This window comes from Oncorhynchus mykiss, chromosome 29 (genome assembly GCF_057628025.1).
Source record: "Oncorhynchus mykiss isolate SJ-2025 chromosome 29, ASM5762802v1, whole genome shotgun sequence".
In the NCBI taxonomy this organism is placed as follows: Eukaryota; Metazoa; Chordata; class Actinopteri; order Salmoniformes; family Salmonidae; genus Oncorhynchus; species Oncorhynchus mykiss.
In genome coordinates, this window is record NC_143050.1 from 14,775,798 (window position 1) to 14,794,017 (window position 18,220).

The 18,220-nt window shown below is 41.3% G+C and overlaps 2 protein-coding genes across 3 annotated transcripts in view; one reads left to right on the forward strand and one right to left on the reverse strand.

The window, feature by feature from the left end:
- Positions 1-6,347, reverse strand: part of nrg2a (neuregulin 2a) — a 170,808-nt gene extending 164,461 nt beyond the window's left edge. Inside the window, exon 1 of one of the 2 annotated variants that reach the window (XM_090226571.1) lies at positions 4,871-6,347. In XM_090226571.1, the coding sequence (XP_090082697.1) occupies positions 4,871-5,279 (409 nt within the window). In that variant the 5' untranslated portion in view covers positions 5,280-6,347. The remainder of the gene's footprint in view (positions 1-4,870) is intronic. The other variant, XM_021591458.3, reaches the window with a different exon arrangement.
- A 1,601-nt stretch (positions 6,348-7,948) lies between these two features.
- puraa (purine-rich element binding protein Aa) lies at positions 7,949-16,038 on the forward strand. Its single transcript, XM_021591456.3, has 2 exons — positions 7,949-8,183; positions 13,021-16,038. The coding sequence occupies exon 2, from the start codon at positions 13,090-13,092 to the stop codon at positions 13,945-13,947; it is 858 nt and encodes a 285-aa protein (XP_021447131.1). The 5' UTR covers positions 7,949-8,183; positions 13,021-13,089; the 3' UTR covers positions 13,948-16,038.
- The last annotated feature ends 2,182 nt before the right edge of the window (positions 16,039-18,220 follow it).

Genomic DNA, 18,220 nt, shown 5'->3' on the forward strand with positions numbered 1-18,220 from the left:
CTGTGCTCAGATAGGTTGATTTAAATATTGAATTATGACACTGACCAATAAGCCTCAAGCTACTGCTGAACATCTAACCAATCATTAAAGGCTGCTGGATTACACAAAATGCAGGGAAACTAACAGGTAAACACGGCTCCTGTAATAGAACTTCAAGGCTGTTGAGGGATCAACATAACTGACAGCTATTCTATCACACAGCTGGAGTTGGATGACTGAAGGTTTAGCCAAAAACACACATGTACACACACGCCTAACAATTACCACATTCTCAGACACACACAAGTAACCCATAGCAAAGTAATCTCTCTGTGTTGCTTCCCATGAAACATTTACAGTATTTCCACATGGATAGAGGATATAGAATAGTCTGCTTCTAAACTTAATAAATGTGTGATTGTGAGAGATCTAAATACATGGCCACTGGCCACAGCTGGATTGCATATGAACGTCAGGTTGGCTCTACGGCGCTGTTTGCGTTTTGTGTAAGATAGTATTCAAATCTGTGGGGAGGGAAAGAAAACAGCTAGACTGACATTCCAACTGGACTCAAACAACGTTTTGGTCTGTTTCCTGGCAGCCCAGAATCTTGATCATATACTGCCTCTATGTGGTGAACGCAATGCATTCATTCTTCATTGTCTACTGAGAACGACTGAGTCATGACGCAGAAAAGGTAAAACATGGCACATAAACTACTAAATATTGTCCCAAATGGACCTGTTATTCTCAATTGACATTAGCATTTTGTCAAATGACTGTGACCATTGGACAATGGACCAGTCCCAACCAACCGTATCACATTTATTTAACTAGGCAAGTAAGTTAAGAACAAATTCTTATTTGCAATGACAGCCAAACCCGGTCCAATTGTGTGCTGCCCTACGGGACTCCCAATCCCGGCTGGACGTGATGCAGCCTGAATTCGAACCAGGGACTGTAGTGACGCCTCTTGAACTGAGATGCAGTGCCTTAGACCGCTGCGTCACTCGGGAGCCCATATGACCTAGCCAAGCAAACACACTGTGATCTACGGATAAGAAAAAGTATTTAATAGCCAAGAACATAAGATTAGATGAATTAGTAAAGGTCAATATCAATTAGAGGCCATGTCATTCAATATACCAACTGTGATAAACTAAGAAGCTGACATGAATGAACCCAATACATTCAAAGTGCTACAGAATTACAACAACAACAATGTGTTGCAGCCTGGCAGTGTAAGCAACAAGTTAGAAATGGTATATTTCTGATAGTGGATTAAAGGAAACATCTCATATCAGATTTTACCTTTCTTGGCTGTCAATTACAAGATATTATGGAGGCTTGTCCTAGTGTCAGTCCTTTTGGCTCATAACCCTCAGCAGCTCTTTGATCCCACAGGGCCTGGACACACTGACTCAATCTTATCATGGAGAACCCCATAACCAGCACAGGACTACTGTGGTGATGGGAAAATCTGTGTATATTTGAACAGAAACCAGTGATCATTACAGAGATCATCTTTAGCACCCACCGATGGTTGAGAATACACAAATACTGTAGCTAATGTTCCTGTCCTTCACCATAAATAACCCCCATGTCTTCATATGAACCCTGTTTGTCTGGGCTCTTACTGTGCTTTTTAACCTATAATTAGTATAGACCTTTAATCAAAGGTCAAAACACTCCTTTGATGGTCAGGGCTCTCTGACTGAGGTTCCTTTTTGACTCATTCCATTACTTGTAATAGCGTGTAGGTGGCAGGTAGCCTAGCAGTTAAGAGTGTTGGGCCAGTAACTGAAAGATATCTGGTTGGAGTCCCTGAGCCGACTAGGTGAAAAATGTGTCCATGTGCCCTTGAGCAAGGCACTTAACCCTAATTTCTCCTGTAAGTAGCTCTGGATAAGAGTGTCTGCTAAAATTACATCAAAAAATATGTAACTCCAAGTCTTTGGAAACAGTGAAATGCAGATCTGTGAGTCAATATGAATGAGTGTATAATTGCATGAGCGATCCAGGAAGAAGAGACATAGACCATTTTCAATGGCCCCGTCCTCTTTTCCCGTAGCTGGTGCTGAAACAGTAGTACATCTGGCTGCTGACAGAGTCCTGGAGTTTAGAGGGAAAATGCTGAGGGGCTCAGTGAATAAATGCATCACCCAGGGAACATGTACAACAACCTACACAAACACTGATCATCATGTGTGACCTGAATCAATACCAAGCCCTTCCTGAGAATTCCACTGCTAGTCAGTCAATCTGCCTCTCTAGCCTCAGCCAGAGAGGTTTTACCTAGTCAGCTCGGGGATTCGAAGCAGTGACCTTTCGGTTACTGGCCCAACGCTCTTAACGGCTAGGCTACCTGCCACTCTGTTAAACAGAGAGCCATGGGCAAATCCATGTCTCTCACCTCAGCTGTGGCCTGCAGTGGGAGTAGTTGCTTGCCTCCAGTGCCATGCAAACATTATTGTGCAGTTCTATTATTCTTCATATCATATGTGCTGGTACTTATTTATGTGATGTTTGTCTGGAAGTGAAATGCTTGCTATAAAAAGACAACAAACATTCATACAGTGTTACAACCAAGGATGAGAACCGAGCAGATACACAAATAACACACATACACACACGCACACATGCACACACATGCAGACATGCACACGCACGCACGCACGCACACACGCACACACACACACACACACACATAAATACATGGGCTAGAAGGGATATGTAGGTCTCCTCCATGGGGTGTATGGCTAGACAAAAAGCTAGTGGCCCAAACCACACTACCTGCAAAGAGACTTTCAATCTAGGCCCAGGCATAAGGGACCGAAAAAAAATGATATTTTTATCCCAAAATGTGAGCTAAAAGGCAAAACTAACAGACAGTATTTGAAATCCCACTCAGTTAGTGTGTCAGTGCTGTCTGTCTCTCTGACTCTGTCAATCCAGAGAGGAACAAAGTCAACTGGTGTTACCACAGCTACATCAACTGGGACCTCCTCTCAAATCTCAGCACACTTCTAAAACAAATAACACCAAATGATAGCAAAATAGGCAAATTAATAACTGACTATAGTTTACTGTATAAACTTCCTTGTCCAATATTTAAAATCAAAATGCTAACTCAAGAGGAAATGAATGTGAGCAATGTTCATAAATAACTACGCTCACTCCTTTTGGTAGAAACTGCAGTCTGTCCTTGTTAGTAGCACAATCCGCCCCTCACCAATCAAGTGAGGAACAAATTGTGCCTCCTTAAAGCTTGAACAGAGAGATGCTGCTAAATGCTGAACCTGGAGTGTCACAATGTTTACTCAAGACAATCAATTTAAAAAGTCCTTCTCCTCACCCATCCAGCACCCCACTAGTTGTAATGGTGGCACTTCATAATAAACATAAAACTCTATATTCAGAAATCTCAGAAAACCGTTTTCTCCAGTTTGATATCCACGAGCTATAAGCCTACTACGGTATAAAACTATGGATAAAAAAATTGTCAGATGTAGCTCCATGGGAAAATGGAGATCCTTCATGATTTGAATCATTTCGTGAAAGGTCGTCAGGCCCAGCCCATTTCGGCCTTAGACAATTGGTCAGTTGCGGCGCGAAAGAATCAGCACCATGGACAGTGGTTTAAATTTCCATTTTGCCCTTCAGCGTCACTATTCTTGTTTTAACGGATACATTATATATGAGCATGGCCATAATATTTTCAGCAGAGACCGGACAGACTGTTCACACAGAGAAATTAAATAACTGCAATTTTGGGAAATATATTCATTTCCTCGAGGTCAAGGAAGTCAGGAGAGCCTAGTTGTGTTAGTTTGATTCTGGTTGCTCGTTTTCAAGTCCTACACCATCCACTATACCGATTTCTCTCAATGGATAGTATTCTACCGTAGACCTGTCGCTTATTTACTGTCCGGATCTGAACAGATACGGGTGAGGGCCAGAGCCTACAGGATCAAAGCTTTCATAACCATGACAGCCTCTGCTTGTGCGCACATCAATTTCACCCCTTGACCACAGCAGTTTTCTTCCTTTCACGCAGAAATACGCATATATGACGTTGATTGGGATGGGGAAGTACAGGTTCAAAGCATCCTAACTACAGTCGGCACAGTTGCTATGAAAGACCAGTGCTTTCATTTACACAAGCGCAAAGCAGCAACCGGCAGAGATACCAACTTTCCCTGGGATTTTAGAGATCACATGCAGGTTACGTTATCATGGATTTAAGGAATTCATATTTGTTTTTATTGACATCTACTACTGCCACTGTTTTGTAAACGTATCACGGTGAAGTTTCTAATCATTTTTGAAGAAATAAATTATTTCCACGATAATGAATATACTATACGCATGTGCGTGTAGGCCTACTGCATCGAACCTCATATTTAATCAAAGCCACGACTATGTTGCACCTTGGGTAATGAATGTATCGTTTTAATCAACCAAATGATCCATGCCTTACATTTCTGGAATCGTACGACATGTCAGGTGTCTCTCTCTGTGTGTGTGTGTGTGTGTGTGTGTGTGTGTGTGTGTGTGTGTGTGTGTGTGTGTGTGTGTGTGTGTGTGTGTGTGTGTGTGTGTGTGTGTGTGTGTGTGTGTGTGTGTGTATCAACGGTATCATGTAGCCTATGGAAACCACCCGCCTAAATGTTTAGCCTGTCGAATATTGCTGCAGAGACGCCCCATGGCTTCCCATCTGTTACTAACTCTCAAACATCTTTAAATCACTATTCCACATGTAGACTATAGCTATGTCGACAAGGGGAGAACGTATGGCCACTTGCAAATAAAGGAATTAGCCTACAGTTCTAATCATTTGATGTGCTTTGCCAGGATCGACTTCACTGTCAAGATTAAAGAATAAACTTACCGCAGTTTTCACACAAGATCCTTCCAACATCTTTTTTTAGATTATTCCCACGAGTGTCTATGGGAGCATACGACGCCTTGAAAACCAGAGGCTCATCAGTTGGGTCCATGAAAAAAATATACTTGTGATTCTTTATCACTGTGGTGCAAAGAGCCTCCGATCCGAATTCCCCCACGGTGACGAGCTGCTCCCGTTCCAGACCTCCGCTGTTCCGCGGCCACAAGTCCAGCACTTTGACATTCACACTGTACGCCTCGACTGAGTCGTTCAGAGGCGCGGACTGCACCTTGCCCTCGATCACCACGGCGGAATTGTAAGCCTGGTCCTGCAGAGAATTCAAACTCGGGGAGTAGCAGGCGAAAGAGACCCCGATGACCAGCATGGATAAATGTACTGAATCAAGCCTCATGCCGCCTGCTTTGGCTCGGTGGTCGCTGGTCGCGTTGCGGCAGGGCTCTCTGGGCTGCGGGGCGATGGCGGTGGAGCTGGGTTGAAGGGAGAGACAGCAAATAGGCTCCAGTAGCACGGCAGCGCGGCAGACCTTGCGTAAGTGTCCATGCCATCGGGATCCGCTGCTTTTTCCGATAATTTTGCAATGGGGAAACACCAGCTAGGAACCGGAAACCGCGTAGGCTAATGATGCTGGGTTCAAATCCCGTCACTGCATTCAGCTAAAAATACATTCTTAAATGCAAACGATTCGTGGATTCTTCCCTTCAGAAGATGCCATATGCTGCCATAGAAGCCTATCCGCAAGACGACGCCAGTCTATCTTTGCCCAGAAATCGCAGTGGTCTGGTGGGCGCCTTGCTCAGCAGTGATGGTTTTCTGTATAATTCGCCACAGAGAAAATACCCCAAATGCTGCAGTCAACAATTAGTTTTGTAGTCCACTTGCAAAAAATGCATACGATTCATCCCTCTAAATAAACTGTGTTTTGCTCCACGGGTAATAAACCGCCTTCTCCCACAGCCCGTCTCTCTCCGCCTCCCCCACTTACCAGAGACGGAGAGAACATATGCTGATTACCAAAGGCTCTACCACAAAAAAATGTACTTAAGATTGGAGCACTATGATATAGCCTACGCCGATACAACCGCTTTCGGTCACCACACTCCCCCCAAAAGCCAACAAATGACTATCACTTCATGCTCTTCCCCATCACCAAATGGTTTCACGTTAAAATGAAATAATGAAATAAATACTGAAATGCATCACGCGTCCGTTTTTAAAAAAGCTTATTAGAGTAGACATATCCCTCCAAAGGAAAAAGGTAAAAAAAAGTCGATTGAAAAAGCAGCCGTAATCAGTGCACTAGATATACCGTGTTTCAGCTGAGATGACGCTGCGAAAGCAATTCAAAGCCTTGGATTCTTCATCAGACTGTTTTGAATGAGTTTTGCGTCTCATTCCATTATGAAGTCATGCCCTGCATTCAGATCACATTCGCTGCTCTGCCTCTGAAAAAAACACTGATGCTGAGGCGCTGCATCAAATCCATACAAGTAAAACAGCTGCGAATGGGCTTTTAAAGACAGGAGAAAACATATCTTTCACAATATAACAATGCATGGACAGACACTTGGTGCATATGGTTTTATTTGTGTGGGCTGTCAATGAGACATGCGTAATGGCATGGAGAGAACATACACATTGAAATTGAATATAGGCCTATACAACACATTCAGAAGCACACATCCTTCTTGTTTTTGTATAGTGAATTAGCTAAATAAGGCTATAATTTGAATGCGGAGAGAGTCACTGGATGTGAAGCTGAAAGCATTTACGAAGGGCGACATCTGCTGACCAACAAACAGGTGAGGCGCGTACGTCAGATTCTGAAATGCTTGCCTCGAATATGACGATTAACAACATAGCATACTCAACCCCAAGGAAGCCTACATAGCAAGGTCAGACAAAGACAGATAGACCGACAGGAAGAAATTACATTGGCAACACTGAGCCTAAAACACGAAGGCAGACTAACAACGTAGAAGAAGAACTTATACAGTCTTGTTACTATTTGGCCCACTTTATCACATAAGATAGCGTGTATTGCCTCTTTGGTAACATAAGAAAGCTGACCCGCCCGTTAACAAAATATGAAGACCGTATTTAAATATAGAAGTTAAGGTATTAATATCCCCCCACCTCTCCACCAAACTTACTAAGAAACGCTCATGAACAGCACGCACAAAGTTTGTCATACTAAAAGATTATCCAACAAATAGGGCTACCTACTAACGAAAGACCTTAGATGAGTATGTGAAATGGCCCAAGAGACGCAGCAGTGCTATCTCGCCCACTCCATGATTTTCCCATGGAACGCACGAGATCGGAGAGCTGTCCATGGTGCTAACCCCATCACGCCCAACTGGAGAAGCAACTTGCGCCTTCTCTCGTGCGGCTATTTCGGGTGGTCTACTCAACTGTTGTATTATATTCTGTAAGTGCTAATAGAAAATCTGTATATCCATGAGAAGACATTTGTTAATGAAATTTCAATTTAGCCACCAACCACAATAGGTCTAGATTAAACCGCACATTTAGGCTAATTAGCTCGTCATTTGATACATATTCTGGAGATAAGGACTATAATACGTCTCTGGCTTTCAGGATAAACAGGTTGGCCATATATAACGACCAAATAAAGAGAGAACCTACATACAACCTCCGCCTACTGTACAGGATGGGGCTATGCGGAATGAATCTTTTATTTTACCCCAGAAGAGCAAATTTCACATCTACTAGAAAGGGTTTTCAATAAATAAAAAATGTGTTAAATTAATTAAAAATGTATGCTCATTGAATTAAGACATTACAACGGACGCATAGGTTAGTTACCCTTCGGCTGAACATTGAGACAGTGCACGTATCAAATAAGTATTCAATTCTCAGAATAAATTAAAGTAAGACAAGATGCCTGAATAGATTGAAGTAGAGGGATAGATTTAGTAAGAAGCAACAGCACAGGTTTTGGTTCTCTTCAAAAACAATATCCAGAAAGTACTAGTGGGTTGAGAAATCCTCCTCAAGCTGCAATTTCTAAAGAGCAACAGTGCGAGGCGCACGCGTTTTGCAGTTCACCCAGTAACTGAGCGTGCTGACATCAGAGGACACGCGTGCGGCGTTGAACTTGTAGGCTACGTGCATCCCTCTCCATGCCACGACTCGCTGTTTTGTTCCATCTTGTGAAGCGGCGAATCACTGACAGTAGGCCTACAAGGAGTTATTCACCTTTGTCTTTTTAGTGTCTGTCTGCGACGAGACTACACCGAGGCTGTTCAGGCGCTCTGCCTGTAAACTAAGCGGGGTAAGATATGCCTATCCTTGTTGTAATAGGTCTGTGACTTTGGGAAGAGGACGACGGGTTTATTTACATGTCATTGGGTTAATCACTGCAAACCTCTTTCTCACTTAATCGTTGCTCTGGTATGCATGCGATTTCACTCAGTAGTGGACAGTAGGCAGACAGCCTTGACGTGATAGACGAGATTTCCGGTAATATCGAAAGTAGTTGCCAGTCAAGCAATGTTGACAACTGGCACTGCAGTGAATCGACAGGAGCCATATAAGACATGTCTGCAAAAGCCTATGGAGACTGACAACCTACATCGCGCCCTCTGGTTTTATTCATAGCATACCTCAACACAAATCGTAGGCGTTTTTAAGTCAAGAAATATACTTTTCACACAATGACAATGTTGTCACATGCATTCACAGCCCAATCAGTGTTTTTCTTTTTTGCAGCTTTGTCAACCACTTTACTGACATGACACCTCTTGAAGTCATTAATGAGATTGCTGGATATCTTGAGTGTTTGACCTTTGCTTTTAATGACTTTCATATTGCAGTGTTTTGGACCAAGCATCCTGGGCCAAATGAGCCAAAAGATCAAAGGACGTCTATTATTAACGTATCATTCCCTTGTATAATATTGACCTATGATCCAAGACGAACACACAAAATACAAATCCAGCAGACAGCGTCTGAAAATGCAACTGTAACTCCAGAGGAAGGTGGGGCAAACGTGGATTTTCGAGATTTTACATAATTAAACGGTCATGTATATAGCATACAGACTTAATTATTGTAATATTTGCAACTGAGTGAAAACATGCCGGATATCCCCCCATTTTCAGAGGTGGATTAGTTTTCTTTGTATTATTCTGCTTCTTTGACCCTTGTGCCATGAAGATAAGTCGACCTGTTGTGGGGATAAGTCGACCTGTTGTGGGGATAAGTCGACCTGTTGTGGGGATGATCAAAAGTATGAATCCAAATAATGACATCAAGGGACCATTGAAACAATGTTCTTATCCATTACAGTTCCCAATTCTTGGACTCATGAAGAAGACGAGAACATTATTATGATAAATGGAAGCGAACACCAGCCTATACAACTGATAAATGGCCACATCTGCGCTCTGAGAAGTTCTATAAAACTAATATTTCAATAAGTGTGTGTGTGTGTGTGGGGGGGGGGGGGGGGGGGGAGGGGCTGCCATGCCAAAGCTGCCATGCCAAAGGAGGGTGCACAAAATAGTCACTTAAAGGGGAAATTAAATAAGCGTTATTAAACATTTTTTTACTCTGACTGTACAAAATCAGCTATACAATTGTGAAAATGTATCTTACCTTACAATATAGTCTGATGTGTGAATCCAAAACGATGCAGTGAGATATTTTAGTGAGATATATCATCTTAATCAAAATATATATAATCACATACGCTACAAGACAACATACATTTTGAGGCCTCTGCACTGATGGACGAGAGGGAAAGACAAGCTAAATACTATCATATATCCATCAAATTCTATTGTCGTTGTTAAATAAAATGATTGCCTATAGGTAAATCTGTTGTCTGACGTTTTATGGGTCTCGTTCTTAGTTGCGAGTGAGACTGAAGCAATATCATTGTTTTTCAGCAACATCATAACAGTTTCCTCTTCGATAAAAGTTTTCCTTCAGTCTATTTCTGAAACATTGACGTATACAATATCTCATTTGACTTACAGGTTGATTATTAGTCTATTTGTAGCCTAACCTTGCAGTTTATTCTTAGTGAGGGTCTATTTTCGATATTTCCATTTTGATTAAAGACATTTGTAAACAATTTGTAGGCGATGAGAACGTTTTGTAAAATATTTTTCAACAAATGTCCCGTCATTCACTATTACTTTGCTCGAGAACTGCGAAATTTATTTTCATTTATTAGGCCCTTATATGCGCCGCCCTTTTCCACCTTGAGGGATCGAGAAATGTATTTTTTCAAATGTATTATTGTCATAAAGAAATTAGACGTTACACAAAATGTGACCAGCGATGTGGAAATAAGCAACATTTGCTAGTTGAGATGTATGAAGCCAAATGAAAAACACTTAAAACAAAGTCTATTCAGCAATAATATTAATTTAGCTGTGATAAAACCAGATACATAAAAATCAACTGCAATCATTTTTGCTATATAAACAATTACAAATATGATAGATATAGGTGCATCTGCCGCTGGTGTCAACGTCACTTTCAAAATTAAAATAAATACAATTAAAATAAATGTCAGTGTCAGAGTAGGCTACAGGTCAACAAAGCCCCATTGGCATTCAGGTAGACATAGCCTAAATGAATATTTCCAGAACGAAACAATGTATATCATTCGATGGCGTGCATGTGGGCTAGAATAGAGAATGGAAGTAATGCATCTGTTTTGTTTATTGATAGATATTAGTTCTTAGTCCTGAAAGAATGAATAAGCCAGCGCATGACGCACCATATTTGCAATTTCTTCCTTCCTCAAGTGAACATCAACATCATGCATATCAAACGAAGATGTTTGTGGTCATACATCATAACGATATATCATATATTAGCTTATTCAAGTACATCTGAATAACAATGAACTTAATCAAATCAGCATCTAATAATCTAAATATTAGATGCATTTCATTTGGTCTACTTGTTTTTGTAACACAAGTATACACTTATTTGTATAGTTAGTTACATGCGTGTTCTTCTCTTCTAATAAAAAATCTAATGTTTTTTTTTATTGCAACGCTTAAATCGTTGGTACTTTAGCATTTTCGATCAAATACACAGTTTCTAACACGTCCTTTACATCCTGATAATGGCAATAGCCTGTGCTATTTTTCACCAATGTTAAATCAATTAAAAAAGAACGTAAAATGACTTAAATTAAGTTTAAATACCATTTTTTAAAAGAAATTTCAGCAAATATAAATACGTAAGATAAAAAATGCGTTATAGTCGATTACACACGAGATATAATGTTTTATTGAACAAAAGTTACAATTCTATTTCACATAGGCTAACGATGGACTATAGCCTGCATCTCAGTACTAGAGGCGTCACTACAGACCCTGGTTCGTTTCCAGACTGTATCACAACCGGCTGTGATTGGGAGTCCTTTATGGCAGCGCAAAATTGTCCCAGCCTCTTCCGGATTAGGGTTTGGCTGGGGTAGGCCGTCATTGTAAATAAGAATTTGTTGTTAACTGACTTGCCTTGTTAAATAAAGGTTAAATAAAATACAAAAATAATTGCTACTTCTTTTATTCACACAAGCCATAAGACAATAGTAATAGAAGCACTGTTTAGATAACATACCGGACGAAACATAATTCTGAAAGCTACCCAGTCGGACGGATGGACTTTGATACAATGGAATTTTATGACTAATGATTAATAGACTATACATATCTAGTTCTTGGCTTACAGTTGAACATCTTCTGTTTCAAATTAAACAATGTGTTAGTTATGTCAATTATCATATTTTAAATATGTAACATTTTAAGTTTAAAATGTTGTGCATTTGTCTTGAGGTTATTTGCGCAGTTTGGAACTCGTGAGAGCAGGTTGCATATGACTGTATCACTAGGCCTACTATTTTCAGATTCAAATCAAAAGACTTGGCTTTCATAAAAATACAAATAAACATCCGATCAACGTAGGCCTAAAATCTGAGACACGAGTAGGTATCACAAAAGTGCAATTATGAAATGTTTGCCTACGGTCTATTCTAGTAGGCCTAACCATACTCTATTTGGTAGGCTACTCTCTTTTTGGTAGGCCTAACAAAACGAATGGTAACGGTTCTTTTAAGTAGACCACATTGACAGGGGATTGAAAAAAATACTCACCCTTTCACCATGATAGCATGTCTGTCTGGGCCTAAATTGTGTCATATCATCCCAAGGTCGAAACAGGAAAGATTGGTACAGCAACTGTATGTAAACGACAAAATAAATAAGCCAAACAGAGACACTTAAATCAACAGACTTTCTTATTAAACCTGGTAGCAGACCTTCCAGTTGTTTCCGAATAGGGGCGTCACTTACAATACTTAATATAGAGACAGAACAGTTTCCAAATGTCACGAATCAAGGCTTTCAGATTGATTTGTTAACAGTGGCGGTTAATTGGTAGGCCTACATTGGACAGACTAACAGTGTATAAATAGATATGCGTAAAATGTACCTTTTGGCCTAGATATCCATTTGGGTTTAATACTTAGACTACTACCAAAGTAGTAATAGATGGTAGGCCTGCATAGTATTTTCACGCAAGGGCAACCCTAACGTATGTAGCCTAATGTCAAATGTTTCCTTGAAGGTGATGCTCTGCAATGTTTTGCGGCCACCAAAAGCTGTCACTCATTCTATGCATGGCTTTTTGGAAACATGGAGTTCTTAATTTTTATTTCACCTCTTTTCCCATTGCATTATTTATCATCATTAAACCATAGGCTTACACACAACAAATTCGCAAACATAACAGACAATAACCAACAGTGCAATAACCTAGTAATAAGTTAGAGGAATTAAGCCATTTTTAGGCATAGACCTACGATTTTACGAATTAAGGTTTTATATACACGATCCAAGTAAAATGCCACGATTATTGCACTTCAGAATTGCTCGTAATCCAATTTGACAGTCAAAATAATAACTTCAATTTAAGCTTTGAAGTGGTAAGATTGAATCAGAATAACCTGAGAATTTAGACGCCGAGGAAAAACGGCAATTGATGTATGAATGCGCCACGATTGTATGTAGGCCTAAATTATATTATAGAATTTCCACTTTGAGGCCCCCTCAATAGATGTTCTTCTTGTATTTCCCTCTGTGTAGATCTCGCGAGAGTGGTGGCGTGGCTGGCTGTGTGGTTGCAGTAGACAGAGGGAGAAGGCAGGCAGCATCATGGCGGACAGAGACAGTGGAAGTGAGCAGGGAGGAGCAGCCACGGGCCCGGGCGTCGGTTCCATGCACCCGGTGACAGGAGGGGCGGGCTCGGCTTCCGGGCTGCAACACGAGACGCAAGAGCTGGCGTCGAAACGAGTTGACATTCAAAATAAACGTTTCTATCTGGACGTGAAGCAGAACGCAAAAGGCCGCTTCTTAAAGATAGCTGAAGTCGGGGCCGGGGGAAACAAGAGCCGCCTCACTCTCTCCATGTCAGTGGCAGTCGAGTTTCGTGACTACTTAGGGGACTTCATCGAACATTATGCCCAATTAGGTCCTAGCAATCCGGACATCGCACAGGATGAGCCGAGGCGAGCACTTAAAAGCGAATTCTTGGTCCGGGAGAATCGGAAGTACTACATGGATCTGAAAGAGAACCAGAGAGGCCGGTTTCTGAGGATTCGACAGACCGTGAACCGGGGGCCCGGTTTGGGATCCACGCAAGGCCAGACAATTGCTCTGCCTGCACAGGGACTTATTGAGTTTCGTGACGCTTTGGCAAAACTCATTGACGACTACGGAGTAGATGACGAACCTGCCGAGTTGCCAGAGGGGACCTCCTTGACAGTAGACAACAAACGCTTTTTCTTCGACGTGGGCTCCAATAAATACGGAGTGTTCATGAGGGTAAGCGAGGTGAAGCCAACATACCGCAACTCTATCACGGTGCCCTACAAAGTGTGGTCCAAATTTGGAAATACGTTCTGTAAATACGCGGAGGAGATGAAGAAGATCCAGGAGAAACAGCGGGAGAAAAGGGCATGTGAAATGCAGCAACAAGAGGAGATGCATGCTGATGATGCAGACGAGGATTGATATATAGAGCAAAAACATGCAAGAAAATAATCGAAATAACAAAGAGAAATTATAATAACTTTACTGTAAAAAGAAAGAAATCTAAAGATTTAACTGTAATTGTTTAACTCCAAGGGAGCACCACCCACAAAAAAAATAAACCTCCACAAACTGACAGTTATGACATGTTGTCACCCATCGCTGGATGTTACCCACTTACCCACCATTAATACAGTAAGCGGCTGCTAAACAAAGTAATAACATTATATATGAACCGTGTTTCCTACTTGATGATAAAGAACTGAGTGTTTATTTCTCTTATTAACCAATAACTTTTGTACACGTTAAAGATATTATTAGTGTTTGCAATGTTCAAATGGAATTATTGCCGAGTTATGAGAAACAAGTCCTTTTCATTTGACTTCAGCACAAAATCAGATATTTTAGTTTTTTTAACCAAAATTTAAAACCTTTTTAAGAGGTTGACATAGTGTAGGTCTACTTGCCACCCTATTTACTTGTACCTGTGAGTAGAGATTTGTTTACACATAAATCATATGAGGGCTAGGCCTGCTTTGGAATTTAGTTTAGATGTCATGCAGTCTGCCTATGTACTTTTTTTCAATGTCATGCAACGAAATAAGTGCTCTCTCTCTCTCGTGCAATATGCATTGCATTGAACTGGTCAATGGAACTCGACATGAAAACTTTCAAAAGGAATATTACTGTTGTAACTTTTGTTTCAGTTGAAAGTGTCGTCATGCAGATCGTTATACTATAGACGATCTTTGTGTCTCGTCATGCAATGTGTTTTAAAAAAAAAAAAGGTACCGTCTTAGATTAAGGAAGTGCAGTGACAACATGCAGCAAATGACATGAGAAGTGGTTGAGAACAGCATATTTATCATATAGACCACTCAACCCTGCTAGCACCACCTAAATTGGCATCATGGTCTATTGATAGTGCTGATTTTTTTTTAAAGTAAAGCATGGTTTTGAAAATCTGAAATGTATGTCAACATCAGGGCTTATGAATAAGAGGTTTTCTGTTGGGCAATTTGACACACAAAGGACCAGCAAATATCAGCCAACCAATAAGATGCCAATGTACCAATGAGTGCTGTTGCTGCATGTTTACCTGTACAAAGCCTGATATTGGTTTTCACACATTGTGGCTCAAGGACACCTCTCCAAGCTGCTTGTCATCCCTGTAAATGCTCAACTGATCTTTAGATTGAATGCTGGTCTGAATATCTGTTGTTTCCAAAGAAGCTGGAAACAATCAGATCATGTCAGATTTGTCCCAGTATTTAGTGAAAAGATGGCCTGGCATATTGGATGGAGTATAAAGCAGTAGGCCTAACTGTCCTTGAGCCCCCCTGGTTAAAGCCACTGGTGTAAATGGTACACGGATGAGAGCGTCCTCGGCATATAAACAACCTGGTGCCTTAAACACTCCACATGATTACATGCTGGCCTGATGCTTTGGATCACAGTTTGGGTTTTAGTTTTTTTCCCGTATTGCTTTTCCGTGTGCCGCAGCACAACTTGTGGTGCCAAGGGGTTCTTTAAGAACCCTTCCGAAAGGAAAAGGGGCAGATTACAAAGCTTTTTCTGCCACCTTTCCCAATCTCACTCTCATCCCCAAGCCATCCAGGTATCGGCCTACATGTAAATGTGAAAGGGGGTGGTCACCTAGAAGACAATGCATAGGAGGCTGCTCTTCACAGGCCCAGCCTGGCGAGGTGGAGCAGAGAGCAGTTGCTGACTGGTAACATCACTGTGGACTGGATTGAGGCTTGTTGGAGGCCCCCTTGTGACGCTCTCTGTGTGTAGTTCTATGGCTTGGGCAGTAATGTGTAATTTGTAAGTTGCTAAAGACCTCAATTAGGGGGAGTAGTAAGCATGTCTTATTTTGATTTGTGTTTAGTTTTTTAGTTTGAACTTTTCAGCGTTACTCCACATCGTTTGTCATTTTGAATGTTTGTTTTTTTTTGCTCACAAAGGATATTTTCTTTTCAGTGCAACATTTCATTACTGTGTGCAATATCCTATGTGCCGATTCATGGCAATATGTATATCAATTAAATATATGATTAATATTTGAACGCATGTGGCTGAATTCCATGTTTATTTCTCTTCAAGGTTTTAAATGCCTTTATCTGCACTTAAACAGAAGTCCAACCAGGGAGACAAAGTCAATCTAACAAAGCAAGCTTCATCCTTCCTGATGAGGACACACCCAACACCCTAACATTCACAATAACTAACATGCTGAGGATTAGTGTCGTCTGTTCCCTAGGCCTCTATTACCTCTCCCTATGGCTTGGGAAGTCTGTCTCGTAGGCCTCTATCTCTCCCTATGGCTTGGGAAGTCTGTCTCCTAGGCCTCTATTATCTCTCCCTTTGGTTTGGGAAGTCTGTCTCGTAGGCCTCTATCTCTCCCTATGGCTTGGGAAGTCTGTCTCCTAGGCCTCTATTATCTCTCCCTATGGCTTGGGAAGTCTGTCTCCTAGGCCTCTATTACCTCTCCCTATGGCTTGGGAAGTCTGTCTCCTAGGCCTCTATTACCTCTCCCTATGGCTTGGGAAGTCTGTCTCCTAGGCCTCTATTAACTCTCCCTATGGCTTGGGAAGTCTGTCTCCTAGGCCTCTATTACCTCTCCCTATGGCTTGGGAAGTCTGTCTCGTAGGCCTCTACCTCTCCCTATGACTTGGGAAGTCTGTCTCCTAGGCCTCTATTATCTCTCCCTTTGGTTTGGGAAGTCTGTCTCGTAGGCCTCTACCTCTCCCTATGACTTGGGAAGTCTGTCTCCTAGGCCTCTATTATCTCTCCCTATGGCTTGGGAAGTCTGTCTCATAGGCCTCTATCACTTCTCCCTATGGCTTGGGAAGTCTGTCTCATAGGCCTCTATCACCTCTCCCTATGACTTGGGAAGTCTGTCTCCTAGGCCTCTACCTCTCCCTATGACTTGGGAAGTCTGTCTCCTAGGCCTCTATTATCTCTCCCTTTGGTTTGGGAAGTCTGTCTCGTAGGCCTCTACCTCTCCCTATGACTTGGGAAGTCTGTCTCCTAGGCCTCTATTATCTCTCCCTATGGCTTGGGAAGTCTGTCTCCTAGGCCTCTATTATCTCTCCCTATGGTTTGGGAAGAGTAAAGGGATTGGATGATTGTAGGGAATGAAAATATGTTGAGTTTTGCTGCAAAGGAAAAGCAGGTTACAGCCTTGTTTCTTTATTTGGTACGATATTTATTAAGGTGTATGTTGTTCTCCTTCCTGTCTTCAGTGGTTGATGTTTGTAGCACATTGCTTTCCCAGGTGGATGAAATGTCAGACCAATATTAGTTTGAAATGATCTCAACAAGGAATGTCTTTTTTTCTCTCTTATGTTGCGACCCTTTACAAAGAGGATAATGGATTAACTCATTCGGTGTTGATGCGTCGAATATAATTTATGTGCATTTTACAAATTGTAAAAAAAAATAAATGTAATTTACCCACATCTGACAAATGAATCTTCAATATGTATGTGCTTTTTTTTTTTCCTCATGTGGTTGTCTTCTGTAAGAAATGGCCATGTGAGATCGGCAAACTGGGTAGGGTTTCTGCTCCGTGTCTATTTTCGGTTATGAATATTGCTATGCTACAGAAACACTTCAGCTAATCTATCAGATACTAGAGCATCATGTCGCCCATTACATGTTTGTCGTTGCTTTATTTTACTATGTTATAATGGATATGGTTTGCAGTGATTTGTGATAAGCGCTTTGTATTTTATCCTAGGATTATCTTTTGTTTTGCCAAGCAATAATCTACAGAAACGTGTAAACTAACACTCACAGCTCAATGTTCTACCACCATCATGTGTAGCAGCTAATTGGTTCTAGGGTTCCATACCACTGATTTACAATTGTTAACCTCCACATACGTGCAAATCCTAAAATGAAATCTGCACACAACTTGTGTGTGCAGATCTCCCATTGACATGAATGGGCAATGTTTAAGTCAGGAGGGGGGACATATTTGATGTGCTGGAATCTATAGATGTTAGAATATTATTGTCACTGCTGGACTACTAGAGAACCAGCAGCTGCACTGCCAGAATGTATTATGAAAACAATACCTCTGAAGAAGAGGCATCACATGGTCATGATGACTCTTTTACAATCTCCAGTGTTAAAGACTTTTGTAGAGTCTGTTCAAGACCTTCACTGCTTGTGTAGATTCACATTTGTCCTAGGCTACCCATGGACACCCACGTGTGAAGGTCAAGCAAATTCCTTTCTGGCTGGT

Excerpts from the sequence above, each read along its gene's own strand:
- puraa (XM_021591456.3), top strand. The coding sequence starts at position 13,090 with ATGGCGGACAGAGACAGTGGAAGTGAGCAGGGAGGAGCAGCCACGGGC.